General features: G+C 41.6%; 1 protein-coding gene across 4 annotated transcripts in view; it reads right to left on the minus strand.

Moving 5' to 3' along the window:
- Positions 1 to 2,167: 2,167 nt before the first annotated feature.
- The window catches only part of MAPRE2 (microtubule associated protein RP/EB family member 2), a 102,986-nt gene continuing 80,206 nt past the window's right edge, over positions 2,168 to 24,947 (minus strand). For all 4 annotated transcript variants that reach the window (XM_061448560.1, XM_061448558.1, XM_061448561.1 and 1 more), the window contains 3 exons: positions 14,494 to 14,633; positions 10,001 to 10,159; positions 2,168 to 4,329 (listed from right to left, as the gene is read on the minus strand). In XM_061448560.1, coding sequence (XP_061304544.1) covers positions 4,258 to 4,329; positions 10,001 to 10,159; positions 14,494 to 14,633 — 371 coding nt within the window. In that variant the 3' untranslated portion in view covers positions 2,168 to 4,257. The remainder of the gene's footprint in view (positions 4,330 to 10,000; positions 10,160 to 14,493; positions 14,634 to 24,947) is intronic.

Consider the following 24,947-nt stretch of genomic DNA (forward strand, 5'->3'; position numbering starts at 1 on the left):
TTATTTAGGAAACAGTTGGAAATAAGGTTTCCAGAAGCTGCACAATCTGATGCACTGTAATGGAGTATTTTGAATATATTTCATTAAATGAAATGCTAGAACTTGAACTGCCACAACTTGCCTGCACTTGTATCTTTCTAAAGAGAAATACAGTGTCACTTTCAAAGGAAATTAAGCTCCAGCCAGCTTTCTCACATTCTGTATGAAGATGTGGCAAATAAATAACTTTCCCTTTTTGAAACAACTTGTCACTACGATCTCTATGAAGACAAGTATAAAAAGAGAGCATGTATTGCACAGTGTATATATTGAATTGCTAGCCATCTGAGATGGTAACTGGTTCAATGAATGGGAATAAAAATGCTTTGTTCATAGGGCAGCATGGTCACAGATTTATTCTGCAAAGTCAGATAATGGTATGTACATGACCTAACAGTCACAACATTATGTCAGAAAGTTTTCAACTGTTTGAAAGTAAATAACTGGAAAGTAAGTAACTTTTTTATGCTGGGGATTAGCGCTAGCCCGAAGACATGCTTCCCCCCTTGCCATGTACAAAGCAACCAAACTAGGGCTGCTCTCCCATATTTTAGTGCCTGGGTTGGAAATGGGCTCTTCTGGTCCTGGCTTCATCCTTCACCCTCTCCATCAGAAACCTTCCCTAAGTGGTGGTGGGCAGTGTTCAGTCCCAGCCCCAGGGATAGCTGAAGGCAGCAGAGGGGCCTAGGCTGATCTTTTAGTATAGAGCACAACCAGGTAGCTTCAATGACAGAAAGAGGTCCCGACCCAAGGCTCAAAGCCCTGGAAATTTAGCAGCAATTGCTTGCAGCAATATTGCTTCATGCTGCAAAAGAGCTGTAAGAACTACAATTAAGTTTCTCCCTTTTCTTCCGAAACCCCATCTTTTAATCTACAATGAAAGTGACTTATGCACTGCATGGAACAGTCATCCCTGAATGGTTGGCCATTGCATGAAAAGTCCATTGGGATCTTAAGTGTCCTTCTTACAGTTCTCTCCACCCTCCTGGCTGCTGCAAGTTTTGCTTTTGCGGTATCAAAACTGAGACAAGAGATTTAGTACTCAAATCAGAAGGCATTTACCATAAAGAAGAATGCTCTGTTTACATGCACATACATTCTCATTTTTGATTTGCAGAAGGGGGTACATTTGCTGAGCTCTTGGGGAAGCAAATACTACCTACACACATTGAATAAGTGAATCTCTTTTCAAAGCAGCTGCCTTTTTCTTCCTGGTCCCATATGCAGTCACTAATGAAGAAAAGAATACGTATTTAAAGCAGAAAAGTATTATTTTAGAATGTTGTGAATAGTCTCTAGAGCTAGACAGATTTTAACATATATTTTTTTATTAAATATGTAAAAAGATAAACGCAAGTTATTCACATATTCAGACAAAAATCTACTCTACCATGCGACAATCTGTGGATAATGTAAAACGACTGATACATCCAAATAAGACTTTTTTGTATCTATTATGCCATTACTTATCTATTTATAATTAATACATATGTTTACATTCCTTTCGGTTTACATTTAATATATAACCAAAGCTTTATGGTGTGCTATTTAGTAAATGTAATTACAAATGCATATTAAAACCGTAACAGAAGAATGGGTTACTCACAGGGGGTGGGAGGAGAAGGACAACTCTTTCTCCTTTCAGAGCATCGCTCGCCACTCAGCACAGCCCAGTTTTCTAGTGCCCACAAGGTATCTTACCGCCCTGGCTCCCTATATCAGTCACTCCCCCCGCCTTGATACAAGCAGTGAGAGGGTGATGCTCTTTGGACCAGAAACAGGATATAAGGAATTTTCAGCAGATGAAGTTCAGCTTTTTAGGACTCTTACTATTGTTTAATATGTGCTCCAAAGAGAGAAAAGGAGAGGTGCACAACAGCCTGGCCATGAGCCCTCCAGGGAGCTCAGCAACCCCAACCATTCGCACCTTTAGAAATACATTTTATCTTCAAGTGCTCTCCATGCATCTGCTCAAGTATTAGCAGAAGGGTGAACTGCAGTAAGAGGAGACTGGTGCTGATGGAATTAAGCTTATAGACTGATCCCAAACTCCTTGCCCCATCAGAAATCCCACACAGGTTAAAGGAGTCTGGAAAAAAAAAAAATTAGTAACTGCTCTTCAACAGTATTATGAAGAACTACCGTTTATTACAATGACAATTGTAATAAGTACATATGTTCTAATAAACACAAATACAACAAAAATGACAATTCCCCCATTTGTGGTGATTCTTGGAAATACTTATTTTGGAATATACACATTTTTTTAGAAACCAGACCTTGCTTGTAACCAATCAAGAAAGGAAAGGAAAGCGCTGGCCAGCAGGTTGCAGTACTTCCACTTCATCGCTGGGTAGGACACGAGGCCAGCGCTGGAGACAAGGCTGGGAAACCTTCAGCCTGCGGGGTCCAGAAACTCTTCTGCTGAGCAGGGGGAGGATCAAGGATCTGGAAATACCTGTTCTAGTGCTTAGCAGTATTTTATACGTTGTCTGTGGTGCGACACACAACAGCAGGGTTCTCACATTTAGCCAAGAGCCACTTAGCTGCAGAAGATCGATTAGGAACAGAAAACTGCATGAGCATGTGTCTGTGTGCACCAGGGGGTTGATTAATTGAAAACCTCTCCGTGGAAGCGTAAAGCTGGAAACTTACGCATTAGGAGCCTATGAAGGTCTAACATGATTTAGCTGTTCATTACGCTTTGGAGTTTTCCAGTGACTGCTGATTGGGATGGGACTTCCATGTGCCTGCTAACTCAGTGTAACAATCCAGAGCTAGGAAAATCAAGTGAAAGACCAAGAATACCAAGCATTAAATATTCAGAGAGACTACAATGCACAGTTTTACAAGAAAAATACGGAATGCTTTGCATACTTCAAGATACCTCTGTTTATAAAATACCATCATTTAGAACAGGGCAATGGGACAGCACTGGAAGGGAACTCTCTGACTGCAGACATCTCCACGGCAGACATGGTTCTGCCCTGCACAGGCCTCACTGGAGGAGGGTTAGCCAAGCAAAGAACTGACTCTGTGTCCCTTGGTGAGCTGGGCCCCCTCTGATGTATACTCTGTCTCCAGTAGGAGCCCTCAACTGCCCCTCTGTGCTTCGTAAGCAGCCTCAACACCCATGAAGTGTCCACTACTCACTCACAGAGAGTTCAGAGGGCTCAAGGCCAGTGCTGTTGCTGGTCTTTCCCCATGCTTTACACCAGCAGGAAATTTCTGTCTTCCAACTCGTATGGCCAGGGCAGCAGAGCGGGAAGGACAGCAAGAAGAAACGGCTGGCCTACTTTGTCCTCTTCCAAGGGCTGGGAAGCCAAGTATGACAGCAGAGATCATGTCCTGCAGCTATACTTGTGTCAAGGAGATTTCTCACCTCCATCAGCATTGAGCTATGCAGAGGCAGAGCTGCAGCTGGAGGCTGGGACTGGATTTCTCAGGAAGGAAGAAAAGCTGGGAAGCATCTACTGACTAGTCAGGAAACTAGGAGGGTTTTCAAAAAACTCAAGTGGATGTCTGTTCCTCCAGAAATAAGCCAAAAAACATATCATGCAGCTTTCTAACAAGCTTTCTAACACAGGGGTTTAAATCTCTGCTAGTGAAACAGATGCTCTGCCTTGCATTTCGTGAAGGCAGGAAAGGAATAAACGTGAGCAACACGAGCATTCTCCTCCACAACACATCTCATTGTTATGGCTTGATTATGACTTCCTCTGTATCCCTTTATTCCAATTGTTTGACCGAATTTATGCCCCAAGGCAGACGTACTAGAAAACGCGAAAGCACCACAAAGTGAGAGACACAGCTAGTGGTACGGTACTTCTTGCCACACAAAATGCCAATATAAATATGTTAGAACAAGTTACAAGTGTATCATACTTAAGACAAAAAAAAAAAAAGAAAAAATAAATATATATACTTTTTTAAAGAGCAGAACAAATCTCAAGCAGCCAAGTGGTGAAGTTGCAGTGATGTACAGTAGGTGATGTAGCCCTACAACCTCTTGGGAAGATACACTGAAAGAAGACGTCTGCAAATGCATCTTGGCAAAGTATGGGTACAGAATGCAGTGGCTGGCTGGCACTCACTATGGTACATAAATGTTAATGGCAGACTGGGAGTGAACTGATTTCAAGTTTGAGGCCGCAGATGTTCCATTCTCCAGAAGAAAGTTCTCACACAAAACGAAAATTGTCAGAGCCGCTGGGTGAGTCAGTACTCCTCCTGCTGCTGGGGCTGTTCATGGACTTGCTCTTCACCTTCATGCTCTTCTGTGTGGCTCTCCTGCAGGGAGAAAAAAGGCCCCAAAACACTCTTCAACAGAAAGCATCCCTCCTGTAATCTTGCCCCGCAGTGCTCACCATCATAGCCTAAAGCTTAACTTCAAATCTTCGTGCAGTTAAGTACAAAATGAGCTGTTACCTGAGAAAAGCAGCATCTTGTAATATTACCATAACATGTATTCACTTTGCTTTTAATCAATGCACATGCAGTACTGATATTTCCCCAGAAAAAGTGTCAGTTTTCAACATCACTGTGGATTAACTGTTCTGGTAAGTGAACGTTTTGCATACCTAGACAGTGAGATGCTGTATCATAGCATCCTGGTGTCCTCCCATTTTCAGTTTGTCCAAGGATTTCTGGACCTGTCTGCTGTAGTTCTCATACAGTCTTTGATCTAGGTTTGTATCACTAAATGGAAAAGGCACTTTTGCTATTGCCTGCTTTAAAAATTAAACTCAGCCTCCTTTTTGAGGTAGGACATACTACTTTCCCAAAATAATATACCCATGCTAATACAGACTGGATTTCAAAGGTTATCAAAACAGTGGGTTTTAGCTATTTCCAGAAAATGTGACCAACAAGTTGCAAACACATTTTCGGGGGGGGGGGGGGGGGAATAGTCAGTATTCAGTGATTTATAGAGCTACTGCTGAAAGCACTAATCAGTAATAAACATGTCCCTTGTGCAAATGTTACGCACAGTATTTTCCAGAGCTGTGTCTCTGGATATACAGTTGCATTAGGAGAAGAATCCTTGACTGAAGGGAAGACTGGATCCTCACTGATACCCATTTCAAACAACTTCTAAATTAGAGACAATAGACCTGGTATCTTGACTTGACCTGTATGTTATCAGAGCTCAAGATGTCTGGCTGACTTCTGGATTCCCATCAAGCACAGCTCCATTTACAGCTTTCTTTTCTCAAGTGGCTTCCATCTTTTCAGCGCACTGTGCACTGAAAATATCCCCCACATGTACTCCGCCTTGTGTTAGTAGACAGCTCCAAAGGAAAACTTTTCCAAGACATTGAGCTGCCATTCAAGCTGCAGCACCCCTGATGTGTTACCTCTGTGGAACTTGCCTGGCACCCAGCAATTTTCTTTAGGAGCAAGCAACTTGAACAGCAAACTTCAAAAATGCATGCTGCCAAGTTTCAAATCTGAGGCAAAAGTTAAAGGAAAAGGGAGGCCATAATCTGCATTTTCTCAGAATAGTTCAGAGCAGCTTACGCAGTAAAAAAAATTCCCTTCTGGAAGAAAACCTTTCTAAAGGGCAAGAGCAGAAGAAGGTTCCTAACATTTGCTGATACAATGGAAGTACTCCACTGTTTACTGCACAAAAGCAGCCAAATTTCAATTGAAAGCAAGGTTTCTGTCACTCAGGTGCTATTTTCAGGTAGAAGCCATGCATGTCAATCAGCACAGCTGCAGTTTAGCACCTTACATCTTCTTGGGGGAATGATGTCCTTAGTATTCACGGTACACACATCATGTCAAAACCGCTTTTTGCATAGTACCTAAAAATCACTTCTGTGACGGGATGCAAGGGCACAGGAACTTTACAGAGAGAAGCTGACATCTGTGAGATGTCATCACAGCCTTATGGGGTGAGAAAACTGAAGCTTGTTTAGCCACAGCAAACTATGTCCCTGTGTCTCCTGTCCCTCCTTATGTGGTGAGGTGACCAGCTCTGAAAAGCAGTTGTTCCATAAGCTCTGTGTGCAGAGTCTGAGATAAACCTATTAGAAAGCCCACTCATGCAGACTTTACAGGTCATGTATATGCTATGTTTTCATGCGTATAATAGGAAAAGCCTATTATGGGAGTGGTTTGGGAACCTACTCTGCAGCTCTGAAGAGTGATGGCTCCTCTTTAGCCAGGCTTACCTTTGATGGAAATGGTAAATCTTAATGGGACTACCTCAGAGGTTGTTCTGAGGCTCAGACATGTGCTTTTCAGTATGTACAGCTTGTATAAATATATGAAATGGGAAAGACAAGAGTCACTACGTTCAATTACCTTGGGACTATGGAATCTCCCTGAATAGCATCCCCTAATAAGGAAAGCAGTGGAAGATCTATTTAGAACATTTATTTCTGGCCTGGATCACACAACCATGGCCATCTCAGTCTCCCACAACGAGATGTGCTCTCTTTTGACCATTCAATCCATCTGCCTCAAGGTATTCAGGTGTGCCTCTAACTGGAAGAGCTAGACTTAACAAAAACCAGCTGCTGGTGGTGGGGGTGCCTTTTCCAAAAGCAGCAGCAGCAGATGTAGTAGCTGCTAGAGCAGAAAGATACAAAACCAACTGCATTTTGAACAATTGCTTCAAAGCAACTGATGGGTGGATTGCTGACCTTTGATCTAACTCCTGCCTGAACTCAGCCAGGATAGCCTATATAGGAAATCAAAAGCTTCCCATTCATTTCTGCTTTATGCAAGACCTACATGGCTCTGGGTTTCATAACTAGACACGTAGCCTCTTCTGGTTCATCAGTTTGAAGCTCTCCTACTGTAAGATCATATCACCAAATGCTTTACTTACTATCTGAGGTCCCAGTGCTGTCTATAGCAGTCACAGCATGAGTGGTAAGGGCCAACATCTCCCCACCACCCAAATGCATCATTTTTTTAACACTGTTCTCTGTCAACTTCGATGTTTTTGATGAGGTAGGATTACAAACAAGCAATTTGCAATTAAAAATTATGAAGTATTGCAGACTGATCAGCCAAATGTTAAATGGCCCTAGCAGGTAACAACATCCCTCTTACATAACCAGAGACATAACGATGAGGTTTAAAACATAACCACAACAGGGTAAAGGGAGCCTCTAAAGACAAGGAACCCAAATAGACTGATATTTGTGCTGTATGACTCAAAACCTCATCAAAACCAAGACACTCTCCCCCCACCAAAAAAAAAAAAAAAAAATTAGATCAGTCTTAATTCAGCATATACTGAATTAAACAAAGCAGAAGGTTATGAAGTGACATAGTTGAAACTACACTATGACTTGGAATTCTGCAAAAAAAAATAGCCCATCCCACAACATGAACATGATAAAAATCTCTTCAATGCTCAATACTATAATTCTCAAACCTCTGCAGAAAGCTTTTTATAGGGCCTAAACTCTGTACCTGCATTCTGAATAATTCTATGCAGAATTCACCTGACAGCCTACAATGCTCATGGGGTACCTATGAGTTACTAGGAGGTGTGACTACTTCAAGTGCTGTCCAGACATCTTTTTCATACTCTTTTTCTTTTAGGAGGATTAAATTAAGCTTAACTGAAAACTAAGTATAAATTGTCCCTTCCAAATAACAAGTTGGTATGAAAGATAGGACATGACCTCTGTGCCATGTCAAATACAGTAGATGCTAGGAAGGAAGAGTTCAAGACTGCCATCAGGCAGTTATCTGAAGTATAAACTGAAAACAAAGCTAGTCACAATCTTCAAGCACAAGGCCTTGGTCAGGGATCACTTGTGCAGTATGCGAGAGCTGCATTCTGGTGCATTCCCTTCCTGAAGAAAAGCCTCATGGCCACAGTATCATTTATAAATGTCACAAATCCTGAGAACTAATGTAATCTTTTTTCCACTTTGCCTCCATATACTTGAGAGACTTTAAAACAGATAAAAAGAAAAATCTAAGCCAGATTTACAATGAACTCACTAGCAAGAAACTGGGAATGCTGAAGTTGTCTGTGGTTAGGAATTGGGGCTATGTCCAATCTGCAGACTGGGAAAGCCAAACTGCTGCTACTGATGGATTAACCTGCAAAATGCTGCAAGATATAGAATTTAACTCAGGAACAAGTCATTACAGAAAGGTGGAAAAACAGAACTGAAGGGCAAAACAGGACATTGAGGTAGCAAAGTCCAAGAACAAAAGGTAGGCAGGATCTGCATCACCAAGGGAACCAGTGTCTTTGATTTAACACTAAGGCACTGGGGTCTTTCCTCAGCAAATTATGGTCTATCTGCTAAGCTGAGGAGGAAATGCACCCCACAAGATGAGGAGATCAAGTCTCCCACTAAAAGGTAACAAAAAAACTGAGCTGGGAATGGCCTCTGTATTATTCTCTGAGGGAGCAGTGCTCTCCTGATGGAGTAATGTACCTGGCCTCCAAATGCAAACATGCTTCAGATAAAGGCACAGTTGTTATATGTAGTTCATGTGCAGGCAAGGATGATGCTAACAACAGAGAAAGGCTTGGAGGGAGGAAGCAGATAAAACACTGGGATGTGGACAGAAGTAGAACATTTTGTAATGTGTTCTGCCAGTAAGGAAAACTGCAGGAAGAAAAGCAACAAATGCATTCCTTGGCACGGAATCACTTGCTATTTAAGCCAGACAGACAGATGTGGTAGGGGTATGGGGAGAAGAGGGATTTTTCTGGCTTTGCTTTATAAATAAATCACTGTTCTTGAATCCAGAAGACATTTTCTCTGACCACTATATGTATGTAACTCTTTTAGCCTGTTATCACGTGCTTGGCAAATTTGTCTTATTGTTTATTCCTGTGAAAATAATGGTTTCCTCCTCCTTTTCCTCTTTAACACTCACCCCACACTGTTGACCTCTTTCCCCTGTCACTTCCCATCTGAGCAGTGGCTCAGATGCCAGTGCCCCTGTCAGTGGCAAGCTTGTGTCCCTCTTGCACCTCACTTTCATTTATGCTGTACTAGTCTTTTAGAAAAGCATGTGAGTTAGTGGTTCCTGCAGCACTACTTTTGATGCAAAATCTGAAGTCTGATGACCACTGCTGCAACAGCTTTCTGGGAACAGATGTAAGACAGCCTACAATACCACAGTGCTGTCAAGAGATTAAGTTGATGCTCAAACACTCTGGAGCCAAAGCCATCATTCACTAGACACCGAAGGGTCAATCGTCAGTACAATGCATAGAGGGATTTAGTTCACATGAATGGGAGCAGTTCAGCTAAAACTCCACTGAATCATTATCCCTGCATGTATCTGAAGAATTTAACCAGCACCCTTTGCAGCTTCTTGTTCAGTGTCTACAGCACTAAGTCTAAGATGCAATGAGATTGTTGTTTACTCTTGCAGACAATACATTTCTGAAGTTTCGATAATAGAGGATTATCGGGCTTGCACAAGGAAGAATTTTGCTTATAGCAACAGGATAGAAGAAATACTAAAGAGCATTATCTCTGCAGATATAATTACGTATTTGGCAGTCTGTATCGTACGTATTACAACACCGCCACATGGGCTACAGAAGGTTCACAGCTGCAGACACTGAACAGCACCTCTGTCAGAATTTCTGTGATTTTCAACATGTTGAAGAACATGAGTAAAAGACTTTATGCAGAAAGGCAGAAGACAAAACCACAAAATTAAGGCTCAGAACCATATGAAACCAATTTAAAGTTGTGACACACTCCCTCCTCTTTCAGATCAGCTTCAGCAAACCTAGAATACAAAATCTACACTGAAAGCAGCAAAAAGCAACCAGCCTCCTGAATCCCTTCTCCAAGTAGAAAAGTCAGTTGCTTCAAATGCCAACTTCCTTTACAGGGGATGGGGTATGGAAATCCAGCTGCTACAGTTCTGCTCACCAAAGTATAGGACATGACTCAATACTGTGACAATAAATCATGAAATTTGTCTAAATAAAATGCATTAAGCTTGAACTTACATGTTCTTCTGAAGCATAAAGGACTTCCATTAGCCGATTCACAAGGTCATTATTCTCTCCCCCGTGTTCTTGGCAGAGAAGTTCAATCTCCCTTAATTTGCCAAAGTAGAAATCCCTTTCCTTCTCCACTCCTTCAAGTGCAAGTTTTAATGAATGTACCTGCAGATGAACCAAGACGTGATGCGTCAGCTGAGGTGCACTAAAGACAAAATAACTCGGTCTACAATTACGCGTGCTGAACAATCTTAAACATATATTCAATATTACAGCTTAAAATGAAGTCACTTTTTTCCTCAAGTGCTAGATTGAACCCTACATGATAGAAAATAGTAAACCAGGCTCCCCCATTGCACCTCTTAGATACATCTTAACCTTGATCCTTAAAGGTCAGTTTTCTTGGTGCCTTTTTTCACTGAAACCTCAAAGCAGCAGTTCAGGGATCACAGCTACTAGCTATTCTATGATTCTAAGTTCAGTCTCCTAACAAGGCTGCCAGAAGTGTCATCTGATGGCAATTAATTAAACTTCCAGCTCAGTACTTGCATTATTTTGCTGGATTAATGTGTAGTTGTTGGGAAACCTACAATATTCTCCTCACCTAATAGATCTAGCAGAAAAGCTTACTAACGGAAACAGTCTAGTTAGGAAACTAAAGGTCCTCTAGTTGCAAATGTGAGTAGTGCTGCGCTGTTTTTTCACCTCTCCTTTTCTGCCCCCCACTTACTATACTGTTACAGACCCATGTTTTGGCACTCTGATGCTGTGACTGGCTGCACCACAAACATTATGATCTGATTCTCTCAAATGCCAAGTAACTTTCTCTTTGCAGCCTTGCTCATAAGTCTTTAAGCTATGCTGTCAGTCCCAATTTCACCACTAGGACTACCACAGATCATTTATGGGCAACATAGCTGTTAATGAAGCCTCATCATTCATGAAAGATGTTGCAATATATTTTTATACATACATATATATTTACACATATTTAAAGAACAATTTTGTGGGAGCATAATAGATAAATTACTGTCCATCAGAGTACACACAATCAGGATAATGTAAGTGGCTTGCAAATTCAGGGGACAGCAATGTAACAACCAACTGAAATAATCACAGATGAAACTGTCTACAGTAAATAGACTGACCCCAATCACATCCAAATTACAGCCAAATTAACATCCACATTTTGAGGCCTGCAATTATACAAACGATTTTCTAAATAAAACATGCTAAACAAATGCAATCTCATCAGACTACATTTCAGTGAACTGATACCATTTAATAGAATGTTCTGTGTTGCCTGTTTTACTGCAAGCTGATTTATTTCCTTCACTAGTGAAAATACCAGCAGGGTTCAAACAATGCTTTGACAGCCTACTAAATCCTATCAGTTCACTTCTCCATAACTGCTGAGCTGGCAAAGCCTTTTTCTGACCTTTGATTGCACTCTCAGAGGTGTCAGACAGCAGAACTAACCTGTTATCAGGACAGGATCTCAGAACATCAAATTCATGCACTGACCCATTTCTGACAGGTCGCCTGAGTGTGACACCCAAATCTTCCCTTAGCAGTTTGAATCTATGGTTGATGCAACGACCAGTCACCTTAAAATTAACCATTTCTTCATGAAAGTAGGAATAGCAAAATGGAACAAGAGTTTACAACATTTTGGCCTATAGATGAAGACCTCACGTTTAAGACACGTCTTCTGGATCTGCAGCAGCATATTCGTTGAGAGCAATGCCTGCATCCAAGCAGAACAAGAACGTAACTGCTTCCAGATCTTTTACTCTGTTCTTGCTAGAGTTTGGGAAACAATGAACTTCAGCTGAAACACTGGCAGCTAATTGCTCAGACTATCTCCACTTCTGATTTACATACTATGAAGGCATTCTCCTGTTTTCATTCTATCACATTCACTTCATTTTAAGAAACAGAATCATTAAACTATGCATATATGCACACAGTTAATTAGCTAAGTGTATAGTAAATATTGTTATAACCAGTGCAGATATGTTTTTCTTCAGTTACATATCTGTCTGTGATGGATTAATTTGTTTTTCTTCAGATACATAGCATATCCACACCCTACGTTTTGCTTCTATGAACATGCCAAAAAAATTGATCCTATATAAGGAACAGTACATGTTGATTCCCATGCTCTGTTTCTGGACCAGAAGTACTTTTCTGCAATCCAGTTAACTGGTGCAAAGGCAGCAGCTCTACTAACTGGTCTTTTCTCCGATTGCTCTTGTTGGTAGTATGAAACTCACAGGGCTGCAGAACCAGGCTGAAGATTAAGCACATCCTGTAGACATGCAATCAAGTTGGAGATGTTTTCAGAAACTATTTGCATGCTATCACACAGTTAACAGTTCTTAGGACCATTCTCCATACATAGATGTCCCTTCTCCATATGTAAATATCCCCTCTCCATACATAAAGGTCCCTGGTCTTTGTCATCTCCTCAGCTGTACTCAGAAAAACTCTTTGGGAAACTGTTAGTTGGCACAGACCAAAACCACGGCAGGAACCACTTTAGTATTTTAATGCTATGGGTAATCAAGCTTTAGTGCACAGTGACATTCTTTGGAAGCATTCAATTCACTAGCACAGACATCCCCACTACTTAAATTTTTCCATTACAAATTGCATGGGAGTTCAGATGTTTCACTGTCCCTTAGCTGCCATTCATGAAAGGGCTGAACAAAGAGTCTGTTACAGCCATATAGGAATTTGAAGCCCACAGGCACCATTCAATGTTTCTTATTCATAATCAAGACAGCAACTTGGTAAAAATCAAGACAGCAACTGGGTAGAAGTGGCTGTTGCCCTCATCTCCCTGTTGCTGGAGAGTGGTTAAAAATGGGCAATTTGTCTTGCAGCATGTTCAGACTGGGGGTCAGAAAAACGTGGCTCAGAGCTGCTTGCAGCATACTTTTTATGGCTCCTGTTATATGCCCAGGGTGCACAAGTAACCATTAGTGGGAAATGAGATCCCAAAGGCTGCCAGCATTAAAAAGCCTTCCAGACCATTCTAGCTAGAAGAGGTCTCTTAAAAACTAGCTATTAAAACACCAACTTTCCAAATCCACAAAATTTCTTCTCCTCTTTGGTGATGGGAGAAATCATCAGTTTTCCTCTGGGTTGTTTGTATATAGGGCTTAAGGTTTTCACACATGGAATGTGTTAGGAATACATTAGCAGTGGATGTGATAGTGACTGCCTATTTTAGTAAAGATCAAATATTTTGCTGTTGTTCAGATCCAAACCAACCCTTCCTTCTGAAGCAAACTCATTCTGACTTCTGAGTACAAATGTCATGGTTTAAGGTACATCAAAACTGACGTTTCAACTCCACTCTTACATTGATTAGAAAGAAAAAAAGCTTCCATGAAACATACATACATCCATTCCTTGTGCAACATTCCAAAACTTTTTTGTTACAGCAACAATCAAAAGCCCATTTGAAAGGCTGGTGGCCCCTGTTGTGTTCTCTGCTGTTCAGAATTTCACCCCGAATCCACAGGATGCTGTGTTTGGGATGTGGCTATCCATCCACCACCTTTCGGTGTGCAACAGTAACCAAGAATTTGCAAATGATGCCTCAAAAAAACTGAAATCTTTGTTGTTTGGTTCAATGAAACTCTGAAACTGAAACGCCCTTAATTGTGGAAAATTACACTTGATCCAGAGTAATGACTTCTTCCTGAATGCAGCTGCCAGGCAGCTCAGACTCTAAAATGGGAGGTTTTTCCTTTCCATTTTCCCTCATCCAGGACAAATACAGGGATCAGGCCTCATTTATACCATTCCAACATCACAGTCTTGGGCCAGATGCATTTATTCATGCCCAATGCAGACGCAGTTGCATGTCCAGGAATGACACAGTGGTGTAAAGCTCCATAGCATAAATGAAATCTAAGCCCTTGCATTCCAATATTAAAGAAATTTTGAAGCTTTATTAGTTATAGTGTTCTGCAATATTATTAAGTATTCTGACAAAAGCAGATCACATTTTTAAATTAAAAAGGCCTATTATGTTCTTAATGCCTTCCTTGCACAAAGCAGAGTGCAATGAACTAGTCTTGATTCAGCTGTAAATCTCTGACACACTGATATTATAAACAGGCTTATTTTCTCCACAATGACACATGGAGATGATTTATTTCAAATTTGTAATACACAAGAGCAAAGGCTATGGGGCTTTTCCTATCTGAGTGAAAGAAAAGACACATTTCTACATCTAATAACTTCAGCAGGACTCACCTGTCATTCCTAAGATGACCTTTTGAAAATCCTGGCAAACACCAGGCGTCTCTGTCAGATGTTATTTTTAACAATAAATCACTTTTATTTTTTTACCTTCCCAGCTGAGCTGTTTCAATCTTTTGTCCCCGTATAATTGTGGAGAGCATCATTCAACAGAGGGCAATATATTTCGTGCCTGCCTGTGACACTGAGTGCATCTAATCTTATGCCGAAAGCAAATTTACCTGTTCGCTGAGCTGTATGACTTGGGTTTCCAAATCTTTATCTGATTTTGATGCTGAGCTGCTTGGTGCAGCTTTTTTTGCTGAAGATGGGCGAGAAGGTGTTGATCCTGGTTTAGAAGCTGGACTGGATTTAGCAGCACCTGAAAAATGCAATAAATAATAATTAAGATTTCTCTTCATGATAAATATATTCCTATTAACCTGATACTGAAACAGAAGCATTCATTTTACAGGCAGCCATTCAATCTCTCACTTCAAGGTGACAGTGGAGGAAGCCCCAATGCTGCTATACAGAAAGGAAAAAACACATTTCCTAGCAGTTTAAGTTTGCTGCTGAGAGTGAAGTGACTCTGAAACCAAAATAAACAAACATATATCAAGTTCCCTTATAGGTCTCAGCAGCTTTCAGGTTTTAAAAAAAATTCTACCATTAACAGACCATTCCTCCTGCCCCGTATTTACTGTATATCTATACCTATCTTCAATTTCCCTGGAGAAAGATAGACCTGAAAAACCCAGCTAGAGTGTCTCAGTTTCCCTCATTTTCACATGTAAAATATCCCTGAGACATAGGTATTGAAATTCAGACAGAGCATGCAGAAATTAAACCCATCGGTGAACTCACGGTTGCCATAGTGACCAAGAGATGAGTTTTGATCTGCTTAGGTTTTGGTGTTTGTTTTTAATTACTCGCACTGCAAATCTGCTAGAATATGGAGCAACATCTTTATTAGCAAAAGTGGCAAGTAACAAATGCCTACAGGTATGCTTTTTCACAATGCTTGTGGCATACAAATGCCCAAACAGAGGAATAGTTGTGTGAAAGGATATCCAGTGCCTTCATATGAACCTCACACACATCTCCAGGCGCTTTGCTCCGCCTCTCCATCTTTCCTCTCCTTGTCACTGTCTTTTTGATTTAGTGCTCAACCCTGGTACACAAGTGCCTAACCCACTGCTCTTGACCTTGCCTAGGTTCCCATGAGCACTGCAATCTGCCTCTTCCTAATCCCCTCCAACTAGGAATAAATTTCAGATGCAGTAGACATACATCTGGTACAAAAACTGCTTGGGTTAAAATGACAGAACAGAAACCCAGCCCCCTCTCAAACCTATTTTGATTTATAAAGCATGCATGTGAATCACAAGTCATGCTCTGCAGCACCCACATTTATCACTTTTTATTCAATGGCTCTAACCTGAAAAAAGGTAGATTTAGATTAGATACTAGGAAGAAATTATTTCCTGTATAGGTGGTGAGGCACTGGCACAGGTTGCCCAGAGAAGCTGTGGATACCCCATCTCCTAATTGTTCAAGGCCAGATTGGACGTAGCTTGGAGCAACCTGGTCTAGTGGGAGGTGTTCCTGCCCATGGCAGGGGGGCTGGAACTGGATGAGCTTTAAGGTCCTTTCCAACTCAAGCCGTTCTATGATTCTTACAAAAACCAAAGTACAATTGTCCGGACATGCTGATGGGCTCCATGGACATCTTCCACCATTGAATGCTATTGGCTCTGAAGCCAGGGACACACAGGGTGTGGGAAAAAGCCCAAATCCAGCAAGCACCCAACTCCCAGCTGAGCTCTAGCTTGAAAGTCACCAGTTCCGGAGGGATTTGCCCCAGCTTTCTCAGCAGTCACCTTCCACCCTACACCTCACCAGCTGCTCCTCCCGCACAATTACTTGATTTACAGCATGCTACAAATCATTCTAAGTTGTCATTTCCACATTGTATCCACAGCATCAGACAACATTTTAATAAAACAATTTATTGTAAACCCAATGCTTTACAAAGGCATTACTAGGAAGAAATCACAAGGAGGCAGGGAAAGGCAAAGAGAGGGAGAGACACAACTTGTGGGCCTGTTCATATTATCTAACTGTGGAACTCACACCGTCTCACTGACCTAGAACTGTGTACTGTGATCCTTTGGAGGAGCTGAAAAGTGATGGGAAAAGAGAGCAGCAATGGGTTATTTAATCAAGCTCACTTGAGCTTTCCTGATTTAGTCACAGGCCTCTCTCTGTAACAAGCATCTTCTCCTGCCTTTAAGGATAATTCTATATTAACTGGGTCATCTAATGCCAACGGAACACAAAACCAATTTGGTAATTCAGTTAGCATGAGCAAACGTTTCTATGCAAGATACCCATCCTCCTTTTCCATGTTCTTCAATGCAAGACACTTTATTTTAAGGAATTCGTGACTCCAATAGTTTCCATGCCTAATTGCACACACAAACTCGCTTCTAGCAGATTTCAGATGCAGTACATGGACTTTCTGTACTATTAGGAAATTAGGAAAATTCGATGTTGTGTATATACCTGAAATTAAACTGCTTTTCACATCATACTTAGATCAGCAAAGTTAATTTGCGGAAAAAACATTAAAAATGTCAAGATATTTTGCTGCTATATCTTTCTTTAGGCCATTTCATAAACTTTAGCACCCTGCCTTCAACACTTTCCAGGTTCAGTCCAGATTTTGACTAACTAAAAATCAGTTGCTTCACAGCAGGATTAAGACACTCTTAAAGCCAGGAAAGTAATTTGCATTTGGATTAGCAAATGAACAGAAAAAAACCTGGTGTCAAAATATGCATGATAAACACACACAAAATAATCACTCTGACTACAGCATTCTAGTTTAGTCTCAAGTTATTTAATTACTACTTGTAATGTGCAACTGCAACAGTTACCTATACATCATTCGATATATATGTATACTAAACCAAGGTATTAACACTTACTATTGTATTCTACACCTACAAGGTGCAGCTCAAGATAACAACTGAATATTAAATGTTAAAAAGCAAGCTATGGACCTTCAGATGTGAAACCCTGGCTGGTCAGTGCATCTCCGCCTATACCAACTACCCTTCCTCTACCTGAAGGCAGCACTGGACTTTGCCTAGGCAGCAAGCACCTCCACACAAGCATAGAAGAAGCTGTTCAGCTTTTCTAGGGCAGTATCCCCCACCCTTTTAGCTCCTCACCATTTCTGCCAGGGGGTCACGGTGCAAGACCTACGGCAAGGCACATTGTGCAGCCATGGCTTGTTGCTCCCTTTCATGCTCAATAGTCCTGTGAAGCAAGCAAGCTCTTTGAGGGTTTGGATTCTGATCACAGAAAGCCATATCATTAAGTACACACCTCTTTTTAACCTGCAGAGAAAGTTAAGGACAAAGTAGGCACAAACATTTAATCCCTAGGTATTCTCTCTTATTTGCAGCTGAGGTGCCCGCCCCCCAGCGTGCGCTGAGAAAGCGCACATCACCACTGTCTGCAGACAGGGAGGGCTGGATAGCACCAATACACTGAATTACATTCTGCCTTTCTTTGAAAACAACAAAGCCTTTCGAATTTCTAAACCAAATTGTTACTAAGCTTTATTATGTCCAGACAAATCAAAGAAATTGACTTTTGTTCCGCTGCTCAGGATCAGCTCTTAAATGAACACAATATCCCCATTTCAGTACCAGATTTAAACCAGCTAACCTGAGCATTTCAGACTGTATCAGCAACAGCTGGATAGAACTTAATTGCAACAGAGGATGCCTTGGGATTTCTAATCTAAAATTTCCTGGAGGAAATAAAAAAAAAGCAGCTTTACTGCACATTTATTCTGAAACATCAGTTTTAGAATCAGCTCAGAGGTAAGCCTCCCATTCTAACAGAAGCTTAATTTCATAAAAGAATTAAAGGATCCTGTTTGGCAGAGTAGTGCAAAGTGCTTGAGACAGCCAGATATCTAAACGGAGATGAAAGATCTTGGCAGACTTAATGACTTTGCTATCAAGCACCACAGTGTCTTTGCAGTAAATTACTGCAATTGTGGAATAACTCCTCATGCATTGCTCAGAGGGGCTATATAATCTGCATAGTTTTAATTCTGTCCAATATCATATCTTCTATGAAAATATTTATATATAACCCATTTATGTATTTTGACAAAGCACAACATTTTATGCAAATATTTTACATTGAAAATACCTGGTAACCAGCTCTTCACTGACCACTAAGAGACATACATTGCAATCAGCACCATAAACATGACCCATTACCAATTCATTTTCAAGCTTGCTGTTGATGTTCAAAAAGAAGTGTGGAGCCCTGCCACAGAGGGGAACAGACCCATGCCCCAGAACATGCTGGCAGCCAACAGCCTGGAAAGCAGTGCGGCAGAAAGGGACTTAGGGGTCCTCGTGGACACCAAATTAAGCATGAGCTAAGCACCCCTGCAGCAAAGGCAGCTGACAGCCTCCTGGGCTTCACTTGGAAGAGCACTGCTATCAGGTTGAGGGAGGTGACTGTCCCCCTCTACTCAGCACTGAGGAGGTACATCTGGAGTGCTGGGTCCAGTAGAAGAGAGACATGGGCATACTGGAAAGAGTTCAACAAAAGGCCATGAAGATGACTGAGGGATAGGAGCACCTCACATATATGGAACAGCTGAGAGAGCTGCGTCTGTTCAGCCTGGACAAGAGAAGCTTCGGGGGGATTTTATCCATATCTGAAGGGAGGGTGCAAAGAAGATGAGGACAGGCTCTTTTCAGTGGTCCCTATTAAAGAGCAAAAGGCAATGGGCATAAAATTGAAATACAATAAATTTCATTGAAACATAAGAACAAGCTTTCTCACTCTGATCAAATACTGAAACAAGTTGTCCAGAGGGATTGGGGGGGTCTCCATCCTTGGAGATACTCAAAACTTGACTGGATATGGTCCTGGGCAACTGGATCTAGGTGACCTTGCTTTGAGCAGAGTGGTTGGCCTCGGCGATCTCAGAGGCTGCTGTCCCACTTCCACTGTTCTGTGAGAACTCTGCTACTGCATGTTCCGATTTTACATCAATTCAGGGTCCAATTAGAAGGTTTTGTAAATAACCGCTTCAATTAGCACCTGGATAACTTTTTGTACATAACATTTTGCCCATATAACACTACCAGAGATGGGAAAAATACATTCACAGTTGAAAGACAAAATAATTTGTTCTTGTACTGATATAAATTAGATGAACCAGCTTTGAAATGCATTACAGGTTTCTATCTGTGGTGCTCCAGAAACAATCACTAGTCAGTCCATCATAATCAAGTATATGCCCTCATAGTTTCAGCTTCACAATTTTTTGCTAAAGACTGGGTTTTACAAAAAGATACCCGCTTCCGCAATTTAAAACAGTGGACCTCACTTGGAGTATTGTGTGCAGTTCTGGTGTCCTCAACATAAAAAGGATTTGGAACTGTTGGAACAAGTCCAGAGAAGGGCCACGAGGATGATCAGGGGACTGGAGCACCTCCCATATGAAGACAGGCTGAGGAAGTTTGGGCTGTTCAGCCTGGAGAAGAGAAGGCTGCATGGAGACCTCATAGCAGCCTTCCAGTATCTGAAGGGGGCCTATAGGGATGCTGGGGAGGGACTCTTCATTAGAGACTGTAGTGACAGGACAAGGGGTAACGGGTTCAATCTTAAACAGGGAAAGTTTAGATTGGATATAAGGAGGAAATTCTTTTCTGTAAGGGTGGTGAGGCACTGGAATGGGTTGCCCAGGGAAGTTGTGAAGGCTCCATTCCTGGTGGTGTTCAAGGTCACGCTGGACAGAGCGTTGGGTGATATGGTTTAGTGTGAGGTGTCCCTGCTCATGGCAGGGGTGTTAGAACTTGATGATCTGAAGGTCTTTTCCAACCCTAACTATTCTATGGTTCTATGAAAATAACCAAAATTATAATGGCAGCTTTTAATTTTTCTCAACTGAAACCCCTATTTTCTCTAGAAACATCTGTAAACATGCAAACATTCATCTTCAATTGATGAAACCATTCCACATAGGCTTAACAGAAGAATGCAATTTAAAATTTGAAATGCTTTTGAAAACATGCATTTTCTGAAGTCCAACTGCCTGCTGAGCTACAAGGAGAAAGCAGCCTCAAAAAGAAAATCTGAAAGAAATATGCAAAGAAACATTGCAATATGAAAGATCGTGCAACACATTCAAACCACATCCACAGTACCCTGAAAAGACTGCAATTTCCACCACTGTTTTTTTTTTTCAAACACAATATTCTTTCTAGGAAGATGACCCTGGCTCCTGCACTGCAAGCAGCATTTCTTTGTGATCTAAATTCTCAGGTCTAGTGGGTTTAAAAACTGAAGTCTCCTCATGCTGGTAGAGGAGGTGTGTCTGTATGAAGGCTGAGCCCCTTTCTACTTCCCAGGCACTGTCACTGCACAGGCTGTTCCCATCGGCTAGTACAATTACTTGGCCTCGTATGAACTAGGCACAAAAGCGATTTCAGTTCACTGCCCTAAGGCTCTTCCCATCTCCATCTCTGCCATGATGTCCTGGAGCACCATACCACTACAAACAGAAGCTACCACCACTAATACCAGCTACCTGCCACGTGAGGAAAAACGTATCATGTTTTGATGGAAAGTAAAGAAAAGCATTAGGAGGAATTCTCTAGGCTCCCAGGAGTCCTAACTGATCACTAGCTGTTGAAATAAAGACTGGATTTGTGGAGTATTCTTATCCCTCAAAATTAATTTACAGCACATCTGCCACAGTAGGATATACCATTTCACTAAAGAAAATCAGTATTTTTCTTGTGCAACTGGCTCTTCAGTGGCACATTATATATAAAGCATTCATGCACAAATAGTTCATTCTGCCCTGGTTATTTTCCCTGTCATAGCGTGAGTATTTTTAGCCCTCATGTGACCCTCCAGTATTTTCCAGCTCTGCTTTAGTCATCCTGCTCTCACTGAATATTTCAAACTACAACATCTAACAGCCTTCAGATCTTAGAACCTCTCACAATTTTTAGCTTATGTGTAAATAATTAATTTTACTAAGCTGTCTTTTACCTCTGTGTTCTTGACACCTCACACCCCTACACAGAACAGCTTTCCATGGAGATTTGCTCTGACATACAGGAGCACTTACATAAGACATACTAAGCTAAAATCCTGACAACCTGATCACCATTTTCAATTTGATCAAATGAAGCTTTTTCTGCTGTTTCCCATGGGGAGCATTAGAGCTGGCACAAACAACAGTGCCCTAATATTTTAATCCCTTACAATAATTTTGACTCAATTTTCACTCTGCATCTGCAGGCTGTTTTCCACTGCATTAGAGCAGTGTGGAGGCTGTAGAAGATCGAAAGCTGGCTCAGGGCTAGCAGATGGTGTTCTATCTAAAAGCAGCTGTGGTGCTACTGGCAGAAGGCCTGCAGCAGTGGTCTATGCTGCTGGCTCTGCTCCTCGAAGGATGAGAACACACTCATTCCCCCAGATTTGGGAGCTGGATTTACCTGGCAAATCCTCACTGCTCCTAGTTTTTCTAGAAGCAGCCTTTTACCCGTGTCACCAAAGCCATACACCCACTGTACCCCTGTCAGCTCGACAACAAATCGGCTCTATCTCTCAAGGAAGGGATGAGGCAGTGCGAGAGTGGCACAGCAGATTAGTTGTAAGGACCCATTTGTGCTTCCATTTCCAAGCTGCATTATCCTTGACCTGTGCTGACTCCTCAGTTGGATCGCCTTTGGAAGGGGTAGGGCCATGGCTGCTGGTCTGCCCCCCAATGAACACAAAACCCAGTGCATTTTCAGATGTCTTGAGGTTTGGGTTGCTTTAAAAGAAACTCTAAAAGTGAAATAAAGACCACAGTGTGCATTTGCAGAAGTAGCTATGTGTAGGTATGGAAAGCAGGTACCTGAAGCCAAGGGTCTCGTCCAGCTTTATTGTCAGATTAAAATACCAAAATTCATTCTAATTCATGCCAGTACATTTTTGGTTAAGCTTTCAGAGCAGTCCTTGAGGATTTGATACTTTCTTGTTAACTGGAAGACATAGCTTAGTCTACCTCTGAAAATACAGTGTTAGAACAGAGTGCTATAAAGCAGTTATGAATAATTAAAGAGCTCAGCACCTCCTATATCCTTGGAAGCAAAAGTCTGGCAAACTGCACTGGAAGAGTTACTCGGTGGAACAACAGGAATCACCTAAAATGCACCTGAAATTACTAACAGTTAAGCAAATTATTTCTTTAGAAATTTATATACTTGATCAATTCAGAATAGGCATATTTAAAAATCTGTTAAAACCGAAGATCATAGTGTGAATGAGTACTCATATGTCTGCTTGCTCCTGACACTTAACAATAGATGCATACATTGAGCTATGTCTACCGCACACTGTTTGAAAACTTTTGAATTACCCTGAAAGATCTTCTGGGTTCTTTATTTGCTTTCACTATTGCTTCTTTTTGTTCTGCTAATGAACTGAAACAAGGCAGTACAAGATTTCAGAGCCTCATTGTTAATGTAGAGCAAATCACACACATTAAAAATGACACAGAAAAAGAAAACGTACAAAAAGAGAGAAAAGCTACTGTGTCAAACTGCTATAGAAGCTGGCAAGTACTGGCTGCACTGGTATAAGAGGTTATTGCATCGAGCTGCCCACAATGTTTACTGCTTTCACAACAAAGTCAGTGGAAGTACAGCCATGCCCAAAACCTCAGCCATTTCACCAAAGAGCCAGGAAAGTAGAACAATAAAATGTAAACATAGAAGTCAGGTATAAACTAAACATAAGACATCTGTATAGTCAACATAAAAGTCATAGATATCAGTTTAAACTATCCCACCTGAGGTACTTCCTCAGGTATTCCCCTTTTGAGCTTGCATCATCAAAGAAAAAAGCTCTTGATGGGGTGGGGAATTCTTACCTTGCTGCAGAAGAACTCAAGACTTTTTTTTTGCCCTTCAATAAATCACTAAACTTGCTTAGCTCACATGAGCATGCTATGGTTTGTGTAACAACAGTAATGAATACACCTTCATTTCCAGGCAATTGTGAAAGTGCACAAGACAGAACTACAGAAGCATGTCTTTCATGGCAACTTCGCAACTACCCAGGACTTGCTTCCACATAGAATCATAGAATAGTTAGGGTTGGAAAGGACCTTAAGATCATTTAGTTCCAACTCCCCTGCCATGGGCAGGGACACCTCACACTAAACCATGTCACCGAAGGCTTTGTCCAACCTGGCCTTGAACACTGCCAGGGATGGAGCATTCACAACCTCCCTGGGCAACCCATTCCAGTGCCTCAACACCTTTACAGTAAAGAACTTCTTCCTTATATCCAATCTAAACTTCCCCTGTTTAAGTTTGAACCTGTTACCCCTTGTCCTATCACTACAGTCCCTAATGAAGAGTCCCTCCCCAGCATCCCTATAGGCCCCCTTCATATACTGGAAGGCTGCTATGAGGTCTCCATGCAGCCTTCTCTTCTCCAGGCTGAACAGCTCCAACTTTCTCAGCCTGTCTTCATACGGGAGGTGCTCCAGTCCCCTGATCATCTTCAATTTACTCCCAAATGGCAGGAGATGAGGCACACACAGCTTGCAGGTGCATACTGCACTCCTTCCAGAATGTCCTCTATCAACAGGCAGCCATCAAGGGCTCCCATCCTTTCAAGCAACCAGGCTACATGATATTGTGAGGTGTGGCACAAATGCATCCGTGAAATGAAAATGTGTGCACCCAGAAATTGAATAAACCTATGAATGACACCTAACAGAAATAGTTCTGCTCTAAAATGAAGCAGCAACAAAAGCTAGAACTCTCATTTCACCTAGCATCACAACATCTGTGCACACTCTCCTCAGCTCTAAGGAAACTAAACCAGCATCCTGCCTGTCATACTTCTGGACAATACTTAATACTGAAGGAACCTTTCCATAAAAATACTAAGTCTCACAGCCACAGGTTCTTAACAAAACTCATCACAACATCTCAGTTGCTGGGAAAGTCTTGAGACATGCTCTTCATACACCAGCAACACAACGTGAAATCACTGCCTTATCTTCCGTATCAGCTGGCTGGTTCCACTCCAGTAGCTATTCTACTTCTCCAGGATTGTCACGTTTACAGCTTTAATTTGGATGACATATTTGTGACTTCGGTAAAAACAGACCATGTGCAAGAAGAATTAACAAGCGTGGTAAAGTCTGTAATTAATAAAAGCGTCTATCCCAATTTCTCAATTGTGACATTAGCACTTGGGTTTTCCTATTTTCAAAGGGAGTGCAAGACATCACATGGGAAATTATAGCATGCCAGGCCTTGAAATTCAAAAGTTGAAACACAAGATGGTGCAAAACAAAGATGTAAACAAGCCCAGAGCCCAGGTCAGCCCAGCGCTGACCTGCTATTAGGTGTTCAGTTTCCTGGAAGCACTAATGAGCTGAAGGCAGCTGGCCAAGTATGTCCCACTTTGACGTCAGAAGCGACCAGAGCAGAATGCTGAAATCTGGATATTCCAAAGCATAAGACAGCCTAAATCTGCAAGTGCCTTATACCTGCCCCTTCCCTTTGCCAGCACTGGTGCATATCTGAGCCCACGAGAGGACAGGTCACAGATTTAAGTGAACAGAAAATTA

This window comes from Pezoporus flaviventris, unplaced genomic scaffold, assembly GCF_033815535.1.
Source record: "Pezoporus flaviventris isolate CSIRO_AGI_PZ_B2104156 unplaced genomic scaffold, CSIRO_AGI_Pfla_v1 ptg000007l, whole genome shotgun sequence".
Classification (NCBI taxonomy): domain Eukaryota; kingdom Metazoa; phylum Chordata; class Aves; order Psittaciformes; family Psittacidae; genus Pezoporus; species Pezoporus flaviventris.